Genomic DNA, 22,419 nt, shown 5'->3' on the forward strand with positions numbered 1-22,419 from the left:
TGTATTTTCTTTTACAATGTTCTGGCCTTTTATATTTGCTTTTTTGAAAAGTATACTACTCTTACTTCACTTGGACGCCTTTTGAAATGATACCTTCAGCTTTGTACTGAAAACTGTTGCTCTTAATGTTGAAGCCAAACTGGTTTCAGCAATGTGTCAATGCAGAGCCCTCTGGGCCTAAGTCGTAATAGTGAATCCCGCATGACTGGTGCCATTCACAGTTTCACAGGCAGCCACGTCACTTACAAATAAGGTGTACCTCTTCAAAGAATACTTGGATCCATGTCACGAGCTGATGGAACGTGGGAACCTGCAGTAGGCACTACATGTTCGGCCAACCCTTTCCTCCGATTTGTTTAGGGTAGCTGTTGCCTGTTGGTATGCTAATATGCGCTCTTGATTGTGTATCATGACTTGAACACCTACACCTGGCTAGTTAATGCGAAAGGAGATTCTGCAATCCTGCCAGTTGACTCAAATACAAAACAATGTAGTCGTAGATAAACAAGAACGAGATACTGACATCTCAACTAAGTCTTACCTGATTGCTTGATATACGATCAAATGAAATATCGATCCTGGCCAGCTCACGGTGACGAGAACACTGGCTGTCTCAAGCACCACAGAACATGATTTATTTCACAGAATCATCTTCATATTGACATGCCATGTCGATGAAGCTTTAGTTCTACCAAAGCATTATGTAGCAGAATGTAAGTCTAAAAATTCCGATTTCAAAAAAAAAAAGTCTAAAAATTCCATGAAATTGGAGTTCTCGATTCTTATGGTAGGTTTCTGGGACAGCGTGCAGTACTTTAGTTTATTCTGTTCATGCTGGACACAGAAAAGCAAATACTACTATGTCTAACTACTGTCCATTGTGTAAATGGAATACAGAAGGACGAGGAAGTGGAGGGCGACCGCAACGAAGCCACAGGCCAGAGCCCCCGTGACATGGTCGCAGAAGGTGCTCATTATCCCGCAGATCGGCTGCCAGCCGGCGCGGCTGTTCCCGTTCTTCCCGATAGCCGATGTGGCAGCGGCCGCGGCGGCGGCGCCGGTGATCAACATGCCGACCATCTGCAGCTCACGAAACAAGACAGCAACCACACAGCAAAACAAAATGAGCTAAATCAGAGATAGTTGAGAGATGGATGGGTACGTGGTGCTACTATGGACTTACCGCGTCGGCCACGAGCACCAGCTTCGCGGCGGGGCTCGGCGCCGTCGGCACGACGAGGACGAGGAGGTTGTAGGCGCAGACAACGACGTTGGCGACCACGAAGAAGCTGCGCGAGGATACGCGGCGTCTCGTTAACCTTGGCTGGCACGACGTACGCGCAGTACATATATAGATGATATATACTTACATCAATGACTGCAGGTACTGGAACTTGGCCTGCACCTCCAAGCCGAAGACGGTGGCCGTCTGGTGGCTCGTGGCCATGACTATCGCCGCGACGCCGGCGGCGGCGGCGGTGGCGACCCTGAGCACAACGGGGACGAACCGCCGTGCTTTGGCCATGGTTTTCTGTGGGCTACGGAGAGTTGCGTTTAGGTGTTTAGGGGGCTGCAGGCGAACTGTTGAAGTTGAAGGCTGACAGATGGTGATGTTCGGTATAGGCCCGGTTTCATGCAGGAAGGAGTAGGTGGAGAAGGGCGTCGTAGCTAGGGACTAGAACTACTACGTGTCTGCAACTAGGTGTGGTTCGTGGTCTATTATTCCAGTCAACGTGGTTGTTATTACCTTAAATTATGAAATTGATAGACTACCTCGTTCTTGAGACTTGAACTCAACAAACCTCAAGAATGATGGGAAGGGGCGGATTGAGATGTTACAGACGGAACAGAACGGGTGCTTACTTCCATCTAAAGAAAGTGTGTGGTACTGTAGGCATGTCATGGAGTAAAAGCACCAGTTCTACGACTTGAGAACTTGTTTCCTTAATCGTTCGAAAAATCAAAAAAGGGATGCACATTTCACCGGGAGAGGGCACATGTACAACTGAACTTTTATTTTGAAACAAAGGCAAAAGCATCAACCACATGAATTTTGCCACCAAGCAATTTGGGCCCCTTCTACACGGGTTTAGGTTGTGCATAGAATAAACCATCTAAGCTAACTGTTCATAAGAACTCCGTGTGGCGAAGCCCTAGAAAATTTGCTACTTATTTCACATTGCTCCTGAAATTTGAGCATAGAATCCACAAGTACAGAACACCACATCGCATACTATCGAAAATGCTTCTCGCGTGTAAAAAAGCTCGGAAAAATGCTCTAAATCATGCTAAACAAACAAATGCCCGTCATACTTTTGGACCAAGGAGTTCTGCCACAGCGAGGTACATAGGGGTGAGTATCATCTATAATTGTCTACATATGCTTGGTCAACATGTGATATAGGTATGCCTAACGGGCATACCACGGGTGTACCCCTGTTTGTATTCTTGAGTTGAAGTTGGTGGACCCGAAGATCTGGAGGCCCACGAAGCCGAAGATGTGAAGCTTAAGAAAGTAGAGTCAATATAGGGAAACTTGTAATAGTATATGGAAAGGTCCAATACGGCCCGATGTTTTATGTACTTGTACGACACGGAAATCCTTGGCTTCGCCTCCTACATAAGGGTGAAGTCGAGGGCGAAAAGAGGATTGATGAATTGAAAACCATAGCCACCATATTGTTACTAGTTGGACGCCTTTTCTTCGTATGACCACCTTCCAGTTCTGCTTGCCCTCTACTTTCCAGGAAACACTAAGTATACAATCTGTAGGCATTGACGAGTTGATACCTCGTCAATTGACGCTGTCTGTGGGGATTGGAGGTAGCAAGGTCCTGATCTCGATGGCATCTTCATCATCATCATCGGCAGCAAGCAACGCAATGGAAGGAGGTAAATAGACCCCATCTGGTCTTGTCAATTTTGTTCCTCACCCTACCGCCCGTTTGCCTGCATATGCCAATCTGGAAGGAGCAATGGAGATGACGTTCGGGAGATTCCGTTTCCTCGTTGGAAAGACGGCTCACATCGCCTTTCGGCGATTTTTTCGGGACCGTCGGCGACCAAGTCTGAATCCTCAAGATCGTCAACATCATCCAGCGAGTCAGGCGATGAGGAGATTTCGCCATCACGCGTCACCAAGTCCGCTGATAGCGGAAAACTCGCCGATATTTTCGGTGGGATGACTTTCGGGTCGGCCGCGAAAACCGATCTACAAGATAGCGACTCCGACAACTTCACCAACTTCGACTTCACCAACAACACCAACTTCACCGATAACAAGGAGGTCTTCGCCGATCCACGTGACGGTGCCACCTACCCTTTGCATGACGAGCAGGTGCTAAGTCTATCTCCACGCAGCACGAACCCGACGATCCAAGACCCCGAACTCGACGATAGTCGTGAGTTACAAAAGATGCAAGAGAAACTTGATGAAAGGAAAGCCGCGACGGTCGCACCGCAGAGCTAACCTGAGCGTGCACTCAGGGAACTCAGCAAATAACCACAGAGACCATCGCGGAAGAGCAAGGTCTCATATGGCAGGGATACCCGAAGCAGAGCGAGGAGAACATCTGATCCAAGATCTCGACATGTCTTTTATGTCGATAGATTCGAGAGGGCATATAACGCCCAAGACGCCAGAAGCAGCTTACATGGCGACACATGCATACCTGATGGCAACTAGGCCACCTCAGGGCGATCCTCGAGCATTTTTGTATCAATCTGCTATGGCAGGTAGCAGAGTTATGTGGAGAAGCAATAGCGGGTAGAGAAGTCATTCAACATCCCGCAAGATCTCTACATCGTAACAATCCAAGACAACACCACCCTCGACAGGCAGCACCGGCGTCTCGAGACATTCAGAGAGAGGGCGAGGCGAGAAACAACGCGGCTCAGGTACGAGTCGATAGAGCACGAGAAGAAAGATGTCGTGAAAATAGAGGCCGAGAAAATCGCCAAAAAAGGGAGGATAGTGAGGAGGAGCTATGCGGACTCCCTTTCTTTACCCGTAGGGTTCGCAAGACTCAAGTACCTACTAGTTTTAAACTACCTGATAGTTACAAAAAGTTCGACTGACTTGAAAATCCAGAGGATTGGCTGGTTGACTATCTGGAAACGGTGAAGTTAATGGGTGTTACAAGAGCGACGGTCATGCAAAGCATTCAGGTCCACCTCAGTGGAGCCGCAAGATCGTGGATGAGAAAATTGCTAGAGGGGTCATAGATAACCGGGAGAGTTTCGAGCGGCTATTTGTGCAGAACTTCAAATCAACATGCAAAAAACCAGCATCGATCTAGTAGTTGAGAACATGCACGCAGAAATCAAGCGAGTCAACGCGAGCATATATCCAGCGGTGGAGTCTTATAAAAAATTCAGCCGAGCATGTGTCTAACGAGAGGGCAATAGATGCGTTCATCGGAGGCATTCGCAGAAGCGACCTAGTGGAAGAGCTGGGAAGAACCAACCCGAGAACGGTTGCGGAACTCATGGAAACAACAAATAGATGGGTTGATGGTGAAGATGTTGTCCAAAACAAGCGGCCTCGTTTGCCCGGGGAAGATCGCAACAGGCCGGAGCAACAATCAATATAGACGACGATTTCACAGCTTTGCGGAATATGACGGTCGCACCCAAGTTTCAGCTGGCTTCCGCAGTAATAAGGGTAATAACCACCGCGATGACTATCGCATGGGCAATGAGCAGTGAGGCGGCAATAGAGATGCGCAAAAATCCAGTAGGCAGAGCAATCGATCCAGAGATCCACGGGCATACAACATGTCACCCCAAAGAAATCCTGAACCGACCTTGCCAGATGCACTTCTATATAGATCCCGGAGGAAGGAGGGTATCGGGTCACCTCCAGAAGGACTATCAAACGTTTCAGGCTCTGTGACATGCAAGCTGAAGCGGTTAGTAGGGGGATATGTGCAAGGACCAAGAAAGGAGGGTCACCTCCAGAAGAACTATCTGATGGGCTGGGCGTGTTTAGGGATATTTGGGTGTATTACATGCGCGAATTTCCTGAAGTGAGCAGGTAATCGAAACACATTCCCAAAAAGGACCTTAGGAAATTCAGGTTCAGGGTATACAGGTTTGGGATCGGGAATTTCAGGTTAGGAATTCATGATTCAGGATTTATGCCTCGAGTGATACATGGGCGATTCAGGATTTATGCCTGGAGTGATACATGGGCCAGAATAGCAAAACATGCTACTAGATAGAATGCAGCCCATATATTGCCGAACAATCTAGAACTAAAATGCATCTAGATACATTCATATTTGAGACAATTAATATGGATCAGCGAGAGAGCATCTCAGACTTTAGATGTTGATCGCTTCTCTTTTTTGCAGTCGAATTTAATGAAAACCTTCTGCTCAAAAAGAAAATAGCATAGCTTTTCTTTATGGAGCAAAGCAATTATTCATAAATACTTCTCACAATATCAAATACTACATGTGCGCCCTATAACCTTTATTCAAGCGAACATACAAAAAAAGAACCCGGCCTATACACGACTGCTTCATCTAAAGCAGTCCTAACTCCGGCCTATACACAGAGCTTCACTTTCGACGAAAGCATGCTTTTGCAGAGCACCTCGCTCAAGGCATGCTGTTGTTCTGCCAAATTCATCTTCTTATACATGTCAGAGAAGCGATCTCTATAAAGCCGTTGAGTCATCTCAACAGTTAATACCTCCAGGGCAGGGGCATTTTCCACAATATACACAAGAAATTCAAGTTGACCTGTTGCCCCTTTATATCCTGTCATATACATACTCTTCAGATATTTATATTCATATTGCTCAGGGTACTTCCTGCCTGAACCCTTTTTCACAAACCAACTATTGTCACCACCTGCAAACTGCAAGATGAAAAAAGGGTATGTATGATCAACACACGATGTGCATATGTAAAGATCCATCCATTACACATGTATGAAGGCTCATTATTCGAATTTGAATGACCAATTCACTTGCGTGTGACATAGAAATTCTGTATTCGTCCCAGGAATAAGAAGTGTAACATAGCCCACCATGAATAAAATAGAACATGGTGCCAAATAACAATATATCTATTGGCAAATAAAAATCAAGAACACTACTTACATGGATCTCTAACTTCTCAATAAATGGAGCTGTCCTCAGAATGGAGAAGGGAAACTTGTCAACTTCTTCAAGCCTTACACCCATTAACAATTGTAAGACCCTAAGATGGGAAAACTTGCCTGCGTTATTCAATGGAAATTGCGTCTGCAAGACAAAAGAACAATGGTCATTGTAGATCTAAAAAAATGACAAAAGTCATTGGAAAGATGATGTTAGCTAAATTGAACTATTTCCAGGAGCAAACCTCTAGTCGCTGCCAGGTAATTTCTAAAGTGAGATTTTGCACGCTCGGAATGCCATTGAGAAGTGCAGTGAAAGCATCTTGGAAATTTGCCTCGTCGAACCTTATATGTGCATTATCCAACTTAGAATCTTGCCTTAGAACAATAGGAACAAAATCTCCATCATATTCAAAGGTAACGAGCTTCATAACACGGAGTTCTACCCTGGTTGTCCTACAGCGGACAACTGTTAGGTGTAGTAGGCTGGAAAACAGATGATCCAACTTTAGCTCGCAATTCAGGAAGCATCTGACCAAACTCAGCCATTTGAGATTACCGCAATTGGACAATACAACATCAAGATCCTTTATAGTGATATCCACAAACTCCAAATCAAGCTTTCTCAGGCTTGGGAAGCCTCTGAATTCAGATGGTGGTCGGAAAGATACAAAGCTAAGCTGTATACACTGTAGATGAGACATGTTGCTTTCACTATTCAAAAGGTGAAATGGGAACACGTAGCGATCAACATCCGTACGTCTCTTGATAATAGGACATAGATAAACAGCTATGCTTTTTGCGTGTGATGATACCGCAAAATTAACCCAATTATTTAGATGATCAAGCAGCATCGTTTCAAACTCGAATTTGACATAGAATTCTTCAACCAACTTGGCATGGCAATTTTGCACCACCACATTAACATAATTGATGAATTTCTGCATGTACTGGCAGTACTGATCTCTTTCAAAACTGTCACGGGAACACCCAGCAGCACCAGTGAAACATAATTTGTAGAAGCAAATACCGCAGATATATCTCCAATTGCTTGATAAGACACTAGCTCTTGAAATCTCTTTAGCAGGCAACTTTGATACAATGGTGCAGAGCACATCCTGCGTCACTATCCCTCAAGATTAGAAATCCCATCTATACTAGTATATACATTATAACACCAAAAAGAAAGTTCGGCATACCTGTGGAAGGTCTTCCAGTTTAGCGTTTGGCCTTGTTTTTTTCTTATAGACCGGTTTCCCACTGACATGGTTTGAGGATGTTGTTTTGCATACTGTATGGTTGATCATTGTGAACCTGAAATTATCAAGGTAGAGTTTGTTATTTTGGTATTACCAAACGGATCACGATGGGCAGAACTCAGGGTGACAGACAAGAGACAACTACAGGCAATTCGTTTGATCAATGAACCATAAGGTAGAGGAATATGCTGTCGGCGTTTTGGTTATCAGGAGGTCCGTCCAATTGATGGAAGAGTTTCAACGGGGAGGTCGAGAGGACTTGTCTAGGAAGAGGAACTGACCTAAAGAGGAAGAGGAGCCTCCGACGCGAGCAAATCCAGGGATCGAAATTACGCTCTGGTTGCAGGATATCACGAGGAAACCGTGGAATCCAGGTTCGTTGGAGATTATGTGGCGGAATTTTGGTTCTAAATTTAAGAGCAGAAACAAAGGGAGTTGGAAGGATTTGTATCCCTGCCGGCTGCCGGATTGTGTGAAGCCCGCCAAAATTGTGCGCTCCGTCTCTCGGTTGGGAGTTGCTTTGCGTCCTTATCCGTCTCTTGTCCTGATCGAGTCTCCGAGTCGTGATCCTATTTACCAATTACTTTTGCAAATCCCGTAAAAAAAATTTACTTTTGCAAATTCAGGGGCCTCCCATCCCAAATCCTAACACAAGTCTGTTCTCCCATAGCGTGCGGGAAAATCCAGGGGTCTTGTGCCCCCCAGACACGCAGGAGGTACCGGCGCGGCGTCTCCGGCGACCAAGGGCGCGGAAATCCGGCACCGAGGCGACCCAATTTTTCATTTCCCCTCACGATTTCGCTCTCGACTTTGGCTCACCTGCACCCCAATCGTATCTTTTCCGTTTTTTAGGAGTGGGTTACCTGGAGGTCAGAGTCGCCGAAGTGGCCGCGGTCGGCTTGAGTCGCCGGCGGCGCCGCTCCTCTGCCTCTCCTGACGAACAAACTAGGGCACATACAATGGTAGAGAAGTCCCTTACTCCGCCACATCAGGTAGAGAAGGCATTAAATGCATTATCTCTTACAGCTATCTCTAGCAATTACGAATAATTAAATTTTGGTAGAAATTTGTTGCTAAGGGAAGGCATATGTGATACAATGAAGAAATAGTCTTTTCTTATTTTCTAAGAGATGATCCCTTAGTTAAGAGAAGACAACATTCTCTCTTCATTCTCTCTCTTCCAACTAAGCAAAAATCTGACGTGGCATCTCTAAGCAAAGACTGACATCACCGCATTGTACGTGCCCTTACGCGGTGGCCACTGAGGTAGTACTTGGGTCCTTCCACGTGTGTTTTTTTTGTTTTGTTGTTGGGGCAGGTCCGAATTTGAGCGTTTTACATAAAAATACCCTTTTCTGAAAGAAAAGCACCCTCCGGTCAACTATTTCACCCATCTAACCATTTTGTGTGGCACCCCTCCCATCAGCGCCACACCTCACTATGTGGCACCCATGTGAGCGGCGCCACACATCCATCTGACGTGGCGTGGTTCGACGCTGACCAGCCGACGTAGCAGGATGTGTGGCGCCCTTCACATCGGCGCCACACATTGAAACTTATATGTCGAAAACATCCAAAGGCTCCGGACGCTTAGTCCTTAGCCGTTTTGGCGAGCCTGTTTGTGTGGCGCCCACGCCATAGGCGCCACACTTCATTGTGGCACACAAACAGGCTCGCCAAAACGGCTAAGGACCTGGAGAATTGTCTTGCAGTATGTTTCGGGCCATTATGTTGTTATGTGTGGCGCTCATGGCATCGGCGCCACACAGTGACTTGGGTATAAAAATCAAGAAAACTGCCTTGACATGGTTGCAAAGTGACTACTCATATCAATAGCAATTTCATACACACATGATACACATAGCACACACATCGTAGCACATAGATTCATACATTTTAAGATAGAATTCAAACAACACGTAGCAATGATGACATGGTTCGAAATGACATAGAGTTCACAACACGTAGCAATGAAGATATAGTTCATAACACGTAGCAAATCCATCTAAGCTCGACGTCCCCTCCTCACGGGCTGCTTCCGGACGATCATACTTTTCGTCCGCTGTCGTCGCTCTTCTTCCTGCTGCACCTCCTACCCTCCTCCTCTGAAGATGACGGCTCATCGTTCCTCATCCTCCTCAAAGCTGATCTCCACGGCGGCTCCTCATCGGACTCAATCACAGCCTTCTTTCCTCGGTTCACATAATCATCCGAAGTGTAACGGTTTGGAGCCTTGCCCCTTGGCTTCAACTGGTACGCAAACCGTGTGGCTTGCTTCTTGCCTTGACTCAGAATGCCTTGACTCAGAATGGTGTCGTCAGGAATCTTCACAAACATGAACACATGAGATTACAGAAGTTAAAATTACTAAGCACATGTTTGACGATAACAAAATAGTCCAAACCTTCGCCTCTTCAGAAGAGGATGTAGCAATTTCGCCTTCGCGGCAACCTAGCAAGTTGGCTAACCGCCGCAACTTCCGTGCAGTGTTCTGCGTCATGGAAGTCATGGTTACAAAGCCGCCAAACACAATAGCTTACATTCAAAGTTGGTGACCATACCTTAATGAAATGCCGCATCGGTCCGATAGGCTTTTCATCTCTCTGGCTCTGATCCCAAATAACCTCACACTCCTCAGCTGTTTTTTGGATCTCGGACCGCTGTGACAAACATATTATACACAATTTGAGCGAGCACATGCCAATATAGATGATGTACTAGCTAATGAGAGAATACATTACCACAAAGTTCAGGGAGGAAGCAATAGAAGTCGATCTCCCTTTTCGAGCAGTCCTGTTGTCGAGGGTACTCCTCGGCAATGCCCTCCGTTTGGGGCTTAGGGTAGATGGAATCCTGTAGGCTGACACGAGACATCGGTTATCAAACAAGCGGGGGGAGCGATTTACCCAGGTTCGGGGCCCTCGATGAGGTAAAACCCTTACGTCATGCCTGTCTGATCTTGATTACTAAAATTATCGGGTTACAATGGGGTAGCCGAAGACTTCGACTACTATCTCGTCAAGAAGCTAAGTTCTACGATGACCTAGCTCTAGACTTGCAGTGGTTATGGCTATAATGATTGTGTGTCCCTCGGCAGACCCTCTCATGGCCCTTATATTGGGAGCCAGGTCTCAAGAGTTCTATCCGGGTCCGACTAGTTTACAAAGAGTTCTACATCTAATCTTTCCTTGTTTCTTCGTCTTCTTGCCTTGTTCGTCAAGATTCCTTCCTTGGAACCGACATAACGTCCCACCTTGGTCGATGGAAGATCTTCATCGGCCCCTGGTTGGGTCGTAGGAGGTAGCACAATACTAGTTACCCGAAGGGTAATGCCCACATCAGTAGCCCCCGATTGACTGGCCGAAGAAGTTTCGGGCAGGGACTAAAATTGTCTTTTGTCGAACGTTCATAATTGCCGGGAAATTTCGACTCCTTCGAAATAGTAACACCTTTTGTATCGGGTGCGCGTTCAGCGCTCCCGATGGGAGTAGCCCCCGAGTCTAGGCACGGATGCTTGCAACCGTGCGTAGACTCAAGTTGTACTACTCGAATGTTTTTCTTCTGCCGATGTTTTCTGCAAGCTGTCGTGGTCATCCGATACCTCCTTTTGTATCGGGTCTTCAATATCTTCAAGTAAGGTTATGCTTGTTGGTAGTACGTAAAGGATGTTGAGTAACGTGGCCAGCTTTACTCGATAAATCGATGTTGGTTAATTGTCGATGGCAAAACAACGTTACCCTACTCAGAATCAAGTCCCCGGGCATGATCCTAGGCAGCGTGAAATTTTCTAGTCCACAGTTTTTATCGGATGCGCTTTGAGCGCTCCGATGGGAGTAGCCCCCGAGTCTAGGCACGGATGCTTGCAACCGTGTGTAGACTCAAGCCAAGCAACTCGACTGTTTCAATTTCCTTCGGATGCTTTCTTCATATACTGTGTTCGAATGTTGATCCTTCTTATGACATCATCAGTGACGTCATTGCTTTGATGGTTTGATTGACAGGACATGACCTGACGGGCCCACCCTACTTCTGCGCGGTCAGTTAGGACATGACTAGTCCTCGTGCATTGACCAAGATGCCTCCTCGATTTCCGTGCGTGATGGAGGAAATGCTCCTTGGTAAAATAGACGCAATGACACGTGGTGACCTAATTCCAGATCCCCTCTGATTACCTCTTACTTTATAACTGTGAAGGACGAAATTTATCCTTTCTATTCTCCCTTTTCACGGCCCTTCTTCCTCGCTCGCCCTTCTTCCCCAAAACTGTTGCGCTGTCGCCGCTGTTCTCAGACCTTCCTCCAATTCTCCCAACGATGGTGAAGAAGAGGAACCTCACGCTTGCCTCTGGCGCCAAGACCAACGGTGCTGCTGCCAAAGCCTCATCCGCCGCTCCGAGAAAGAGCGCATCAGAAGTTTCTGCTCCAGCGCCTGCGCCGCCCGCGCTGGAGTCCTCCGCCGCGGGGCATGCACCCGGTGATTGGCCTGCTTCCACGACGACCAAGCGCAACGAGAAAAAAGTTCGAAGCCTTGGCATAATCTCGGCCGACGAAGGGAACGTCATTCTCCTAGGTTCGGCTTCACGCCCTAATCCTCCTGCTGGTTTTACAGCGATGTTCATGTCCTTTCTATATCGTGGGCTCTCTCTCCCTGCCCACGAGTTCCTCCGACGTCTTCTTCACGTGTACGAGATCCAATTATGGCAATTGACTCCCAACTCGATCCTTCATCTTTCTATTTTCATCACTCTATGTGAGGCTTTTCTGGGCATTGAGCCTCACTTTGGTCCATGGAAAAAGATCTTCTTCGTAAAACGCTACAACTTTAGTAGCGGTCCCTTCGTTACTAGCGGAGTTGGATTTGTTGTCCGCAAGGAGGTGAACTACTTCAACTTTCCAATGAGAGAGTCCGTTCAAGGATGGAGGTTGAAGTGGTTCTACATCAAAGATTCAACATCAACCAAGATGCGACAGCCAAAATTTGTCGACGTCCTTGAAGCCGTGCCTAAAAGATCTTGGAAGAACATTCTGTCACCCGAAGAAAAACCGGCAGTCGACAAGTTATTTGATAGAATCCTTCGAATAAAGGAAACTGATGGCCAAACTATGATGGGTACTGAAATAGCAGCCGTTTTCCTGAAACGCCGAATCCAACCAGTCATGTCTAGAGCCCACCCGGTGTGGTTATATTCGGGGCCCATGGATGAAACCAGAGTAAACGTTGCTGAACTGTCCGAAAAAGAATTGTTGGATGAAGTTAGGCGCCTGACTCACTTCAGTCAGGAAGATTCGATCCCACTTCTATCTCCTCAATCTCCCTTTGATTCTGACCATCCGCCAAACGAGGTAACTTCCCTTTCATATTTATAATAAGCGTTGCACTCGATATGCACTCGTTTCTTTGTACTAAGACTTTTATTTCCTTCGACAAGTCCCATTAGTCCCCGAGTGTTTCCCGAACATATCGGATGACAATCTTGAAGAGAGAAATTCTTCCATTCCTGCAGAGTCCCATACTGAAGAAAACGCAGACCTCGACGATGAAGACAATGATCCCGCGAATCCCGAAGCTCTTTCTACAGACCCTAGATCTTTTGCTGATGATATAAGTGACACGGCGGAGTCAAATCACGACGATGATGTTGATCATGCTTCCTTTGTTGATGCAGCTATGGAGAAGGCCAACGTGCAACCCTCAAAAAGATCGTCTGGCGGTTTTGCCGACAAGGATGATTTGTTTGATCTGTAAGCCTCTTCTACTGCTCCAAGACGTTCTTTCGTATTCTAGTACTCATTTTGATTGGTTTATATGCCTATAGCGATGAAGGCTTCATAGAGCCTCCCTCGAAGAAGGCCAAGACAAGTTCCAGCAAGCCAGCTCCGGCGGCTTCAGAAGCTTCGGCTCCAGCGGCAGCCCCAGCAGCTCAACTTTCGACAGCTTCTTCCCTCCTTCCGGAAGACCTGTAAGTTTTTCTGCTTTGGTAACATCCTGCTTTTAACAGCTCCGAGCCTATGTTCAACTGTAGGCTTTCGACAAGAATACTATTGTTGTTAATATATGCTTGTTTCTTCTTCTGTCTTAGGATTTCCAAACGGTCATTACCACTTTGGAAGCTTTTGCCTCTCAATTCACTTCGCTCGAAGTTGACAAGATTCGACTTCAAAAAGAAGTTGAATCTACTTCTTCGAAGCTCGATAATGCAGTTAAAATGGCTGCCGAAGCTTGTCAGAATGCTGATTCTTTGAAGAAAGAGCTTGAGCGGCTGAAGAACAAGCTGAAGGATGAGGAAGCTTTGAACACCGTTGTCGAAGCCCAGAGGAGTGAAAAGGACAATCTTCTTCGCCAACCCATTTTGGCCCTGCTCAGTAATTCTCATCGACTCAAATCTTGGTTTCCTCTTTCTTGATTTTATTGTAACCAAGAATTTTTCTTTCCGTCTTTTGCAGAAGCTGCCGATATTCCTGCTGGTGCTTTAGGCAAGCTCCCAGATAATTCTCCTGTCGATACTTTGTCAATGACTCTGAAATCTAGCAAGCTTATTCAAGCCCTTCTCTAGAAGAATGATACGTCTCAAACGTATCTATAATTTCTTATGTTCCATGCTAGTTTTATGACATTACCTACATGTTTTGTTCACACTTTATATCGTTTTGATGCGTTTTCCGGAACTAACCTATTAACAAGATGCCGAAGGGCCAGTTGCTGTTTTCTGCTGTTTTTGGTTTCAGAAATCCTAGTAAGGAAATATTCTCGGAATCGGACGAAATCAATGCCCAACATCCTATTTTTCCACGAAGCTTCCAGAACACCCGAGAGCCGCCAGAGGGGAGCCCTGGGGGGGCCACACGCCAGGCCGGCGCGGCCCAGGCCCTGGCCGCGCCCCCGTGTTGTGTCGTCGCCTCGTCAGCCCTCCGACTCCGCCTCTTCGCCTATTTAAGCCTCCTCGACCTAAAACCTCGAGACGGAAAAGCCACGGTACGAGAAACCTTCCAGAGCCGCCGCCATCGCGAAGCCAAGATCTGGGGGACAGGAGTCTCTGTTCCGGCACGCCGCCGGGACGGGGAAGTGCCCCCGTAAGGCTTCTCCATCGACACCACCGCCATCTTCATCAACGCTGCTATCTCCCATGAGGAGGGAGTAGTTCTCCATCGAGGCTAAGGGCTGTACCGGTAGCTATGTGGTTAATCTCTCTCCTATGTGCTTCAATACAATAATCTCATGAGCTGCCTTACATGATTGAGATTCATATGATGATGCTTGTAATCTAGATGTCATTATGCTAGTCAAGTGGATTTTACTTATGTGATCTCCGGAGACTCCTTGTCCCACGTGTGTAAAGGTGACGAGTGTGTGCACCGTGTGGGTCTCTTAGGCTATATTTCACAGAATACTTATTCACTGTTATGAATGGCATAGTGAAGTGCTTATTTATATCCCTTTATGATTGCAATGTGTTTTGTATCACAATTTATATGTGTGCTACTCTAGTGATGTTATTAAAGTAGTTTATTCCTCCCTGCACGGTGTAATGGTGACGAGTGTGTGCATCGTGTAGTACTTGGCGTAGGCTATGATTGTGATCTCTTGTAGATTATGAAGTTAACTATTGCTATGATAGTATTGATGTGATCTATTCCTCCTTTCGTAGTGTGAAGGTGACGGTGTGCATGCTATGTTAGTACTTGGTTTGGTTATGTTGATCTGTCATGCACTCTAAGGTTACTTAAATATGAACATTGAATATTGTGGAGCTTGTTAACTCCGGCATTGAGGGTTCGTGTAATCCTACACGGTTAGTGGTGTTCATCATCCAACAAGAGGGTGTAGAGTCTAGCATCTATCTATTTATTCCGTTATGTGATCAATGTTGAGAGTGTCCACTAGTGAAAGTATGATCCCTAGGCCTTGTTCCTAAATATCTGCTATCGCTGCTTGTTTATTGTTTTATCGCATCTTTACTTCCCGCAATATTACTACCATCAACCGCACGCCAGCAAGCACTTTTCTGGCGCCGTTACTACTCGCTCATATTCATTCATACCACTTGTATTTCACTATCTCTTCGCCGAACTAGTGCACCTATTAGGTGTGTTGGGGACACAAGAGACTTCTTGCTTTGTGGTTGCGGGGTTGCATGAGAGGGATATCTTTGACCTCTTCCTCCCCGAGTTCGATAAACCTTGGGTGATCCACTTAAGGGAAACTTGCTGCTCGTTCTACAAACCTCTCGCTCTTGGAGGCCCAACACTGTCTACAAGAATAGAAGCACTCGTAGACATCAAGCACTTTTCACGGCGCCGTTGCCGGGGAGGAAAGGTAAAAGGCACTCATACTCCGGTCCCGGATAAAGTACTTTTCTCGTTGCCGTTGTGTGTGTGCTCGAAGCTATTTCCTTTAGATCCTGCAATTGCATCTTTTTGTTTCTTGTTTACACTAGTTTGGCATAATGGACAACAATGAGCTTCTTATTCTATTTCCTGATTTAAGACATGGATGGTTTGATGCGAAAATTAAAAAACCTATGGAACATATTAGTATGAACGCTTTGAACACCATTGTTGCTAATGATATGGAAAATTTTAAGCTTGGGGAAGCTGGCTTTGATGAGCATGATATTTTTAGTCCCCTAAGCATTGAGGAGAAATTTACTTTGATGATACTTTGCCTCCTATTTATGATGATTATAATGATAGTAGTCTTTTAGTACCGCCTGTTATGGAGGATAAATTTGATTATGATTATACTATGCCTCCTACATTTGATGAGAATAATAATGATAGCTACTTTGTTGAATTTGCTCCCACTACAACTAATAAAATTGATTATGCTTATGTGGAGAGTAATGATATTTTTATGCATGTGGATAAGAATGCTTTATGTGATACTTATATTGTTGAGTTTGTTCATGATGCCTCTGAAAATTATTATGACAGAGGAAAATATGGTTGTAGAAATTTTCATGTTACTAAAACACCTCTCTATATGCTGAAATTTTTGAAGTTACACTGGTTTTATCTTCCTATGCTTGTTACTTTGCTCTTCATGAACTTGTTTATTTACAAGATTCCTATGCATAGGAAGCATGTTAGACTTAAATGTGTTTTGAATTTGCTTTTTGATGCTCTCTTTTGCTTCAACTCTATTTCTTGCGAGTGCATCATTAAAACTGCTGAGCCCATCTTAATGGCTATAAAGAAAGAACTTCTTGGGAGATAACCCATGTGTTTATTTTGCTACAGTAGCTTTGTTTTATATTTGAGTCTTGGAAGTTGTTACTACTGTAGCAACCTCTCCTTATCTTATTTTATTGCATTGTTGTGCCAAGTAAAGTCTTTGATAGAAAGGTTGATACTAGATTTGGATTACTGCGCAGAAACAGATTTCTGTCTGTCACGAATCTGGGCAGAATTCTCTGTAGGTAACTCAGAAAAATCTGCCAATTTACATGCGTGATCCTCAGATATGTACGCAACTTTCATTAAATTTGGGCATTTTCATCTGAGCAAGTCTGGTGCCACTTTAAAATTCGTCTTTACGGACTGTTCTGATTTGACAGATTCTGCCTTTTATTTCGCATTGCCTCTTTTGCTGTGTTGGATGGATTTCTTTGTTCCATTACCTTCCAGTAGCTTTGGGCAATGTCCAGAAGTGTTAAGAATGATTGTGTCACCTCTGAACATGTGAATTTTTGATTATGCACTAACCCTCTAATGAGTTTGTTTCGAGTTTGGTGTGGAGGAAGTTTTCAAGGGTCAAGAGAGGAGGATGATACAATGTGATCAAGAAGAGTGAAAGCTCTAAGCTTGGGGATGCCCCGGTGGTTCATCCCTGCATATTTCAAGAAGACTCAAGCATCTAAGCTTGGGGATGCCCAAGGCATCCCCTTCTTCATCAACAACTTATCAGGTTCCTTCTCTTGAAACTATATTTTTATTCGGTCACATCTTATGTACTTTACTTGGAGCGTCTGTGTGCTTTTATTTTTGTTTTGTGTTTGAATAAGATCTGATCCATTATTCTTGTGTGGGAGAGAGACACGCTCCGCTGTTGCATATGAACACATGTGTTCTTAGCTTTATCTTTAACGTTCATGACGAAGGTTGAAACTGCTTCGTTAATTGTTATATGGTTGGAAACAGAAAATGCTTCATGTGATAAATGGTATAATGTTTTGAATAATTTGATACGTACTTGGCAATTGTTGTGCTCATATAGATCATGTTTAAGCTCTTGCATCATGTACTTTGCACCTATTAATGAAGAACTACATAGAGCTTGTTAAAATTTGGTTTGCATGATTAGTTTCTCTAGAGTCTAGATATTTTCTAGTTAAGGTGTTTGAACAACAAGGAAGACGATGTAAAGTCTTATAATAGTTACAATATGTTCATATGTGAGTCTTGCTGCACCATTTTATACTTGAGTTTGCTTCAAACAACCTTGCTAGCCTAGCCTTGTATTGAGAGGAATTCTTCTCGTGCATCCAAATCCCTGAGCCAAATCCATGCCATTTGTGTCCACCATACCTACCTACCACATGGTATTTCTCTGCCATTCCAAGCAAATACTTCATGTGCTACCTTTAAACAATTCAAAAGCTATTATCTCTTATTTGTGTCAATGTTTTATAGCTCATGAGGAAGTATGTGGTGTTTTATCTTTCGATCTTGTCATTTACTTTTGACAGACTTTCACAATGGACTAGTGGCTTCATCCTCTTGTCCAATAATTTTGCAAAAAGAGCTGGCAATGGGGTTCCCAGTCCCGATTAATTAACTTGCATTAATAATTCTCTTCACATGTTTTGCTCTGATTCATCAGTAAGCAACTTAATTTTGCAAATAGACACTCCTTCATGGTATGTGAATGTTGGAAGGCACCCGAGGATTCGGTTAGCCATGGCTTGAGAAAGCAAAGGTTGGGAGGAGTGTCATCTAAAAAAATAAAATAATAAAAACTAAACTAAAGTACATGTGTAAACAAAGAGAAGAGGGATGATCTACCTTGCTGGTAGAGATAACGTCCTTCATGGGAGCCGCTCTTGAAAGTCTGGTTGATAAGGTAGTTAGAGTACCCATTACCATTCATTGACAACAACAAACACCTCTCAAAACTTTACTTTTATACTCTCTATATGATTTCAAAACTTAAAAAGCTCTAGCACATGATTTAATCTCTGCTTCCCTCTGCGAAGGGCCTTTCTTTTACTTTATTGTTGAGTCAGTTCACCTATTCTTTCTGTCTTAGAAGCAAACACTTGTGTCAACTGTGCATTGATTCTTACATGTTTACCTATTGCACTTGTTATATTGCTTTATGTTGACAACTATCCATGAGATATACATGTTACAAGTTGAAAGCAATCGCTGAAACTTAATCATCCTTTGTGTTGCTTCAATGCCTTCTACTTTGAATCTATTGCTTTATGAGTAACTCTTATGCAAGTCTTATTGATGCTTGTCTTGAAACTACTATTCATGAAAAGTCTTTGCTATATGATTCAGTTGTTTACTCATTGTCTTCATCATTGCTTTGAATCGCTGCATTCATCTCATATGCTTTACAATAATGTTGATCAAGATTATGTTGGTAGCATGTCACTTAAGAAATTATTCTTGTTATCGTTTACCTACTCGAGGGCGAGTAGAAACTAAGCTTGGGGATGCTTGATACGTCTCAAACGTATCTATAATTTCTTATGTTCCATGCTAGTTTTATGACATTACCTACATGTTTTGTTCACACTTTATATCGTTTTGATGCGTTTTCCGAAACTAACCTATTAACAAGATGCCGAAGGGCCAGTTGCTGTTTTCTGCTGTTTTTGGTTTCAGAAATCCTAGTAAGGAAATATTCTCGGAATCGGACGAAATCAATGCCCAACATCCTATTTTTCCACGAAGCTTCCAGAACACCAGAGAGCCGCCAGAGGGGAGCCCCGGGGGGGCCACACGCCAGGCCGGCGCGGCCCAGGCCCTGGCCGCGCCCCCTGTTGTGTCGTCGCCTCGTTAGCCCTCCGACTCCGCCTCTTCGCCTATTTAAGCCTCCTCGACCTAAAACCTCGAGACGGAAAAGCCACGGTACGAGAAACCTTCCAGAGCCGCCGCCATCGCGAAGCCAATATCTGGGGGACAGGAGTCTCTGTTCCGGCACGCCGCCGGGACGGGGAAGTGCCCCCGGAAGGCTTCTCCATCGACACCACCGTCATCTTCATCAACACTGCTGTCTCCCATGAGGAGGGAGTAGTTCTCCATCGAGGCTAAGGGCTGTACCGGTAGCTATGTGGTTAATCTCTCTCCTATGTGCTTCAATACAATAATCTCATGAGCTGCCTTACATGATTGAGATTCATATGATGATGCTTGTAATCTAGATGTCATTATGCTAGTCAAGTGGATTTTACTTATGTGATCTCCGGAGACTCCTTGTCCCACGTGTGTAAAGGTGACGAGTGTGTGCACCGTGTGGGTCTCTTAGGCTATATTTCACGAATACTTATTCATCGTTATGAATGGCATAGTGAAGTGCTTATTTATATCCCTTTATGATTGCAATGTGTTTTGTATCACAATTTATCTGTGTGCTACTCTAGTGATGTTATTAAAGTAGTTTATTCCTCCTGCACGGTGTAATGGTGACAGAGTGTGCATCGTGTAGTACTTGGCGTAGGCTATGATTGTGATCTCTTGTAGATTATGAAGTTAACTATTGCTATGATAGTATTGATGTGATCTATTCCTCCTTTCGTAGTGTGAAGGTGACGAGTGTGCATGCTATGTTAGTACTTGGTTTGGTTATGTTGATCTGTCATGCACTCTAAGGTTACTTAAATATGAACATTGAATATTGTGGAGCTTGTTAACTCCGGCATTGAGGGTTCGTGTAATCCTACACGGTTAGTGGTGTTCATCATCCAACAAGAGGGTGTAGAGTCTAGCATCTATCTATTTATTATGTTATGTGATCAATGTTGAGAGTGTCCACTAGTGAAAGTATGATCCCTAGGCCTTGTTCCTAAATACCGTTATCGTCTGCTTGTTCTATCGTTTTCTTGCATCTTTACTTCCTGCAATATTACTACCATCAATCGCACGCCAGACAAGCACTTTTCACGGCGCCGTTACTACTGCTCATATTCATTCATACCACTTGTATTTCACTATCTCTTCGCCGAACTAGTGCACCTATTAGGTGTGTTGGGGACACAAGAGACTTCTTGCTTTGTGGTTGCGGGGTTGCATGAGAGGGATATCTTTGACCTCTTCCTCCCTGAGTTCGATAAACCTTGGGTGATCCACTTAAGGGAAACTTGCTGCTGTTCTACAAACCTCTGCTCTTGGAGGCCCAACACTGTCTACAAGAATAGAAGCACCCGTAGACATCAAAGAACAAAGGAGTCATGTCGAGGATGCATGCGATGATTTTCCCAAAAGCCGACCAAGATAAAACTCTGGAACAATTGACAGATGCTTTTGCCGTCGACACTAAGGAAATCATTGAGGTATTCAAACGCACCTCACGCACCTACGGCGCCCTTCTAGCTTTCCAACTTACGATGGGTCATGGCTTTAAAGCCGATATGGAACGAATGTCTAAAGAGCTGCCGAAGGAGCAAGATGGGCAACTTATCGACTTGAGTCTCTACAAATCATCAACGCGCAAGTGTGCGCCACAGCTTCTCGATTTAGTTTCAGCCAACAAGTCAACTACTGGTCCAAGTTTATCAACCCAGACTCAAGCTCCTCAAGCTCCTTGACTCTTTGTTTTCGGATTGTAATCTTATCTACTTGTTTTAAAACAATTCATTATCATAAGACCTTTTTATTGTAATGAATCCTGTATTGTCAATGTTGCCAATACCCCTTTGCTGTAATACTTTTAATGTTTTGATTATGCGCTCCCGATGAGAGTTATTCCAACTGAAAGGTACACATATTCCATAACATGCTTAATGGTATATCTTTGCAGGTGGCTCATGTGCCTTCTTTTACCGAAGGTCCTTCGGATGGTTGTTCTGAAAATGATCGGCTCCAACGTATGAAGTCTCGAATTTCCCAGATCGAAAAGGATATGCGTGGAATTCATGCTATGGCCGCCATTATAAAGAAGAAGGGTGAGCTAGCCACCGACGCAGAACGATATGCTCTCACTGAGTTGCAGAAAGCAACACAAAGTTTGAATTGTAAGTATCTTCCTTTTCCTTAACTTCTTGAATACCACCAAGGATAATTTTTCTGATGCCATCTCTGTCGTTGCTTCTTATAGTTATAGCCTTGAATTTTTCGAAAGAAAACCAACGCGTTCACGAACACGTAAATGCCTTGACCCATCTTGCATCTTTTGATGAGGTATTTTGGAGGAACCAGTCGAAGGCTGCCACTGTCGCGAAGTTTCAGGATCGGGTGCAACAAGTGCACCGATTCTTTAACAAGTGTTATACTTGTTTGAGGGTGATATGGAAGACAATGTTTCCCTTAAACGAAACTCCTTCTACTTTACTAACTTTAATGTCAAAGTTCGGCAATGTCAAGAAGATCCAGAGCTTGATTCGTGCACAACTTATTGCTGGAGCCAAGACTGCCTTTACCCTTGTTCTTTCGAGACATCCTTCCGCAAATTTGATGGCCATTGCAAATGCCGATGGTAATGTAGGGCATCTTTTTGCCAAGGTAAAAATTCATGCTGCCATTGCGATCGAAAGGTTGGAAGATAGTTCAAAAGCTGATGAAGAGGCGAGAATCCCAAAAGAGAAGTCCTGAAAACGTTTAAGCTCCTGCTGTAATGATGATTCTTGAATACTCGATATTTGTTGCAGCCAACTGTTCGGGTGCATTGATTCAGAGAATCTATCAAAAGGTGTTTATATGTACCTCCCTTTTTTTCTTCAGTTGTATTAAAAGTCGTTGGCAGAATATAGTATTAAGGGAGCAAATCTTAAATGCTTGTTTGACATCTGTATTATGATGCCTATATATGTAAGTTTGTCGGCAGCAAATTATTTGAGTGATCAGCTCATGTTGCAGGTTTGCGAAACCTGTTGTAAGTGCAACTTTGG

At 44.4% G+C, this 22,419-nt stretch overlaps 2 protein-coding genes across 2 annotated transcripts; both read right to left on the reverse strand.

Moving 5' to 3' along the window:
* Positions 1-61: 61 nt before the first annotated feature.
* LOC124663870 (CASP-like protein BLE3) lies at positions 62-1,525 on the reverse strand. The gene is made up of 5 exons (XM_047201519.1): positions 1,371-1,525; positions 1,184-1,289; positions 896-1,080; positions 542-608; positions 62-139 (listed from the first exon to the last, which is right to left on the reverse strand). The coding sequence occupies exons 1-5, from the start codon at positions 1,523-1,525 to the stop codon at positions 62-64; spliced, it is 591 nt and encodes a 196-aa protein (XP_047057475.1).
* A 4,025-nt stretch (positions 1,526-5,550) lies between these two features.
* LOC124663871 (F-box/FBD/LRR-repeat protein At1g13570-like) lies at positions 5,551-8,332 on the reverse strand. Its single transcript, XM_047201522.1, has 5 exons — positions 8,231-8,332; positions 7,308-7,422; positions 6,354-7,226; positions 6,110-6,253; positions 5,551-5,865 (listed from the first exon to the last, which is right to left on the reverse strand). The coding sequence occupies exons 2-5, from the start codon at positions 7,413-7,415 to the stop codon at positions 5,551-5,553; spliced, it is 1,440 nt and encodes a 479-aa protein (XP_047057478.1). The 5' UTR covers positions 7,416-7,422; positions 8,231-8,332.
* Positions 8,333-22,419: the final 14,087 nt, after the last annotated feature.

Source organism: Lolium rigidum, chromosome 6 (assembly GCF_022539505.1).
Source record: "Lolium rigidum isolate FL_2022 chromosome 6, APGP_CSIRO_Lrig_0.1, whole genome shotgun sequence".
NCBI classification, from domain to species: domain Eukaryota; kingdom Viridiplantae; phylum Streptophyta; class Magnoliopsida; order Poales; family Poaceae; genus Lolium; species Lolium rigidum.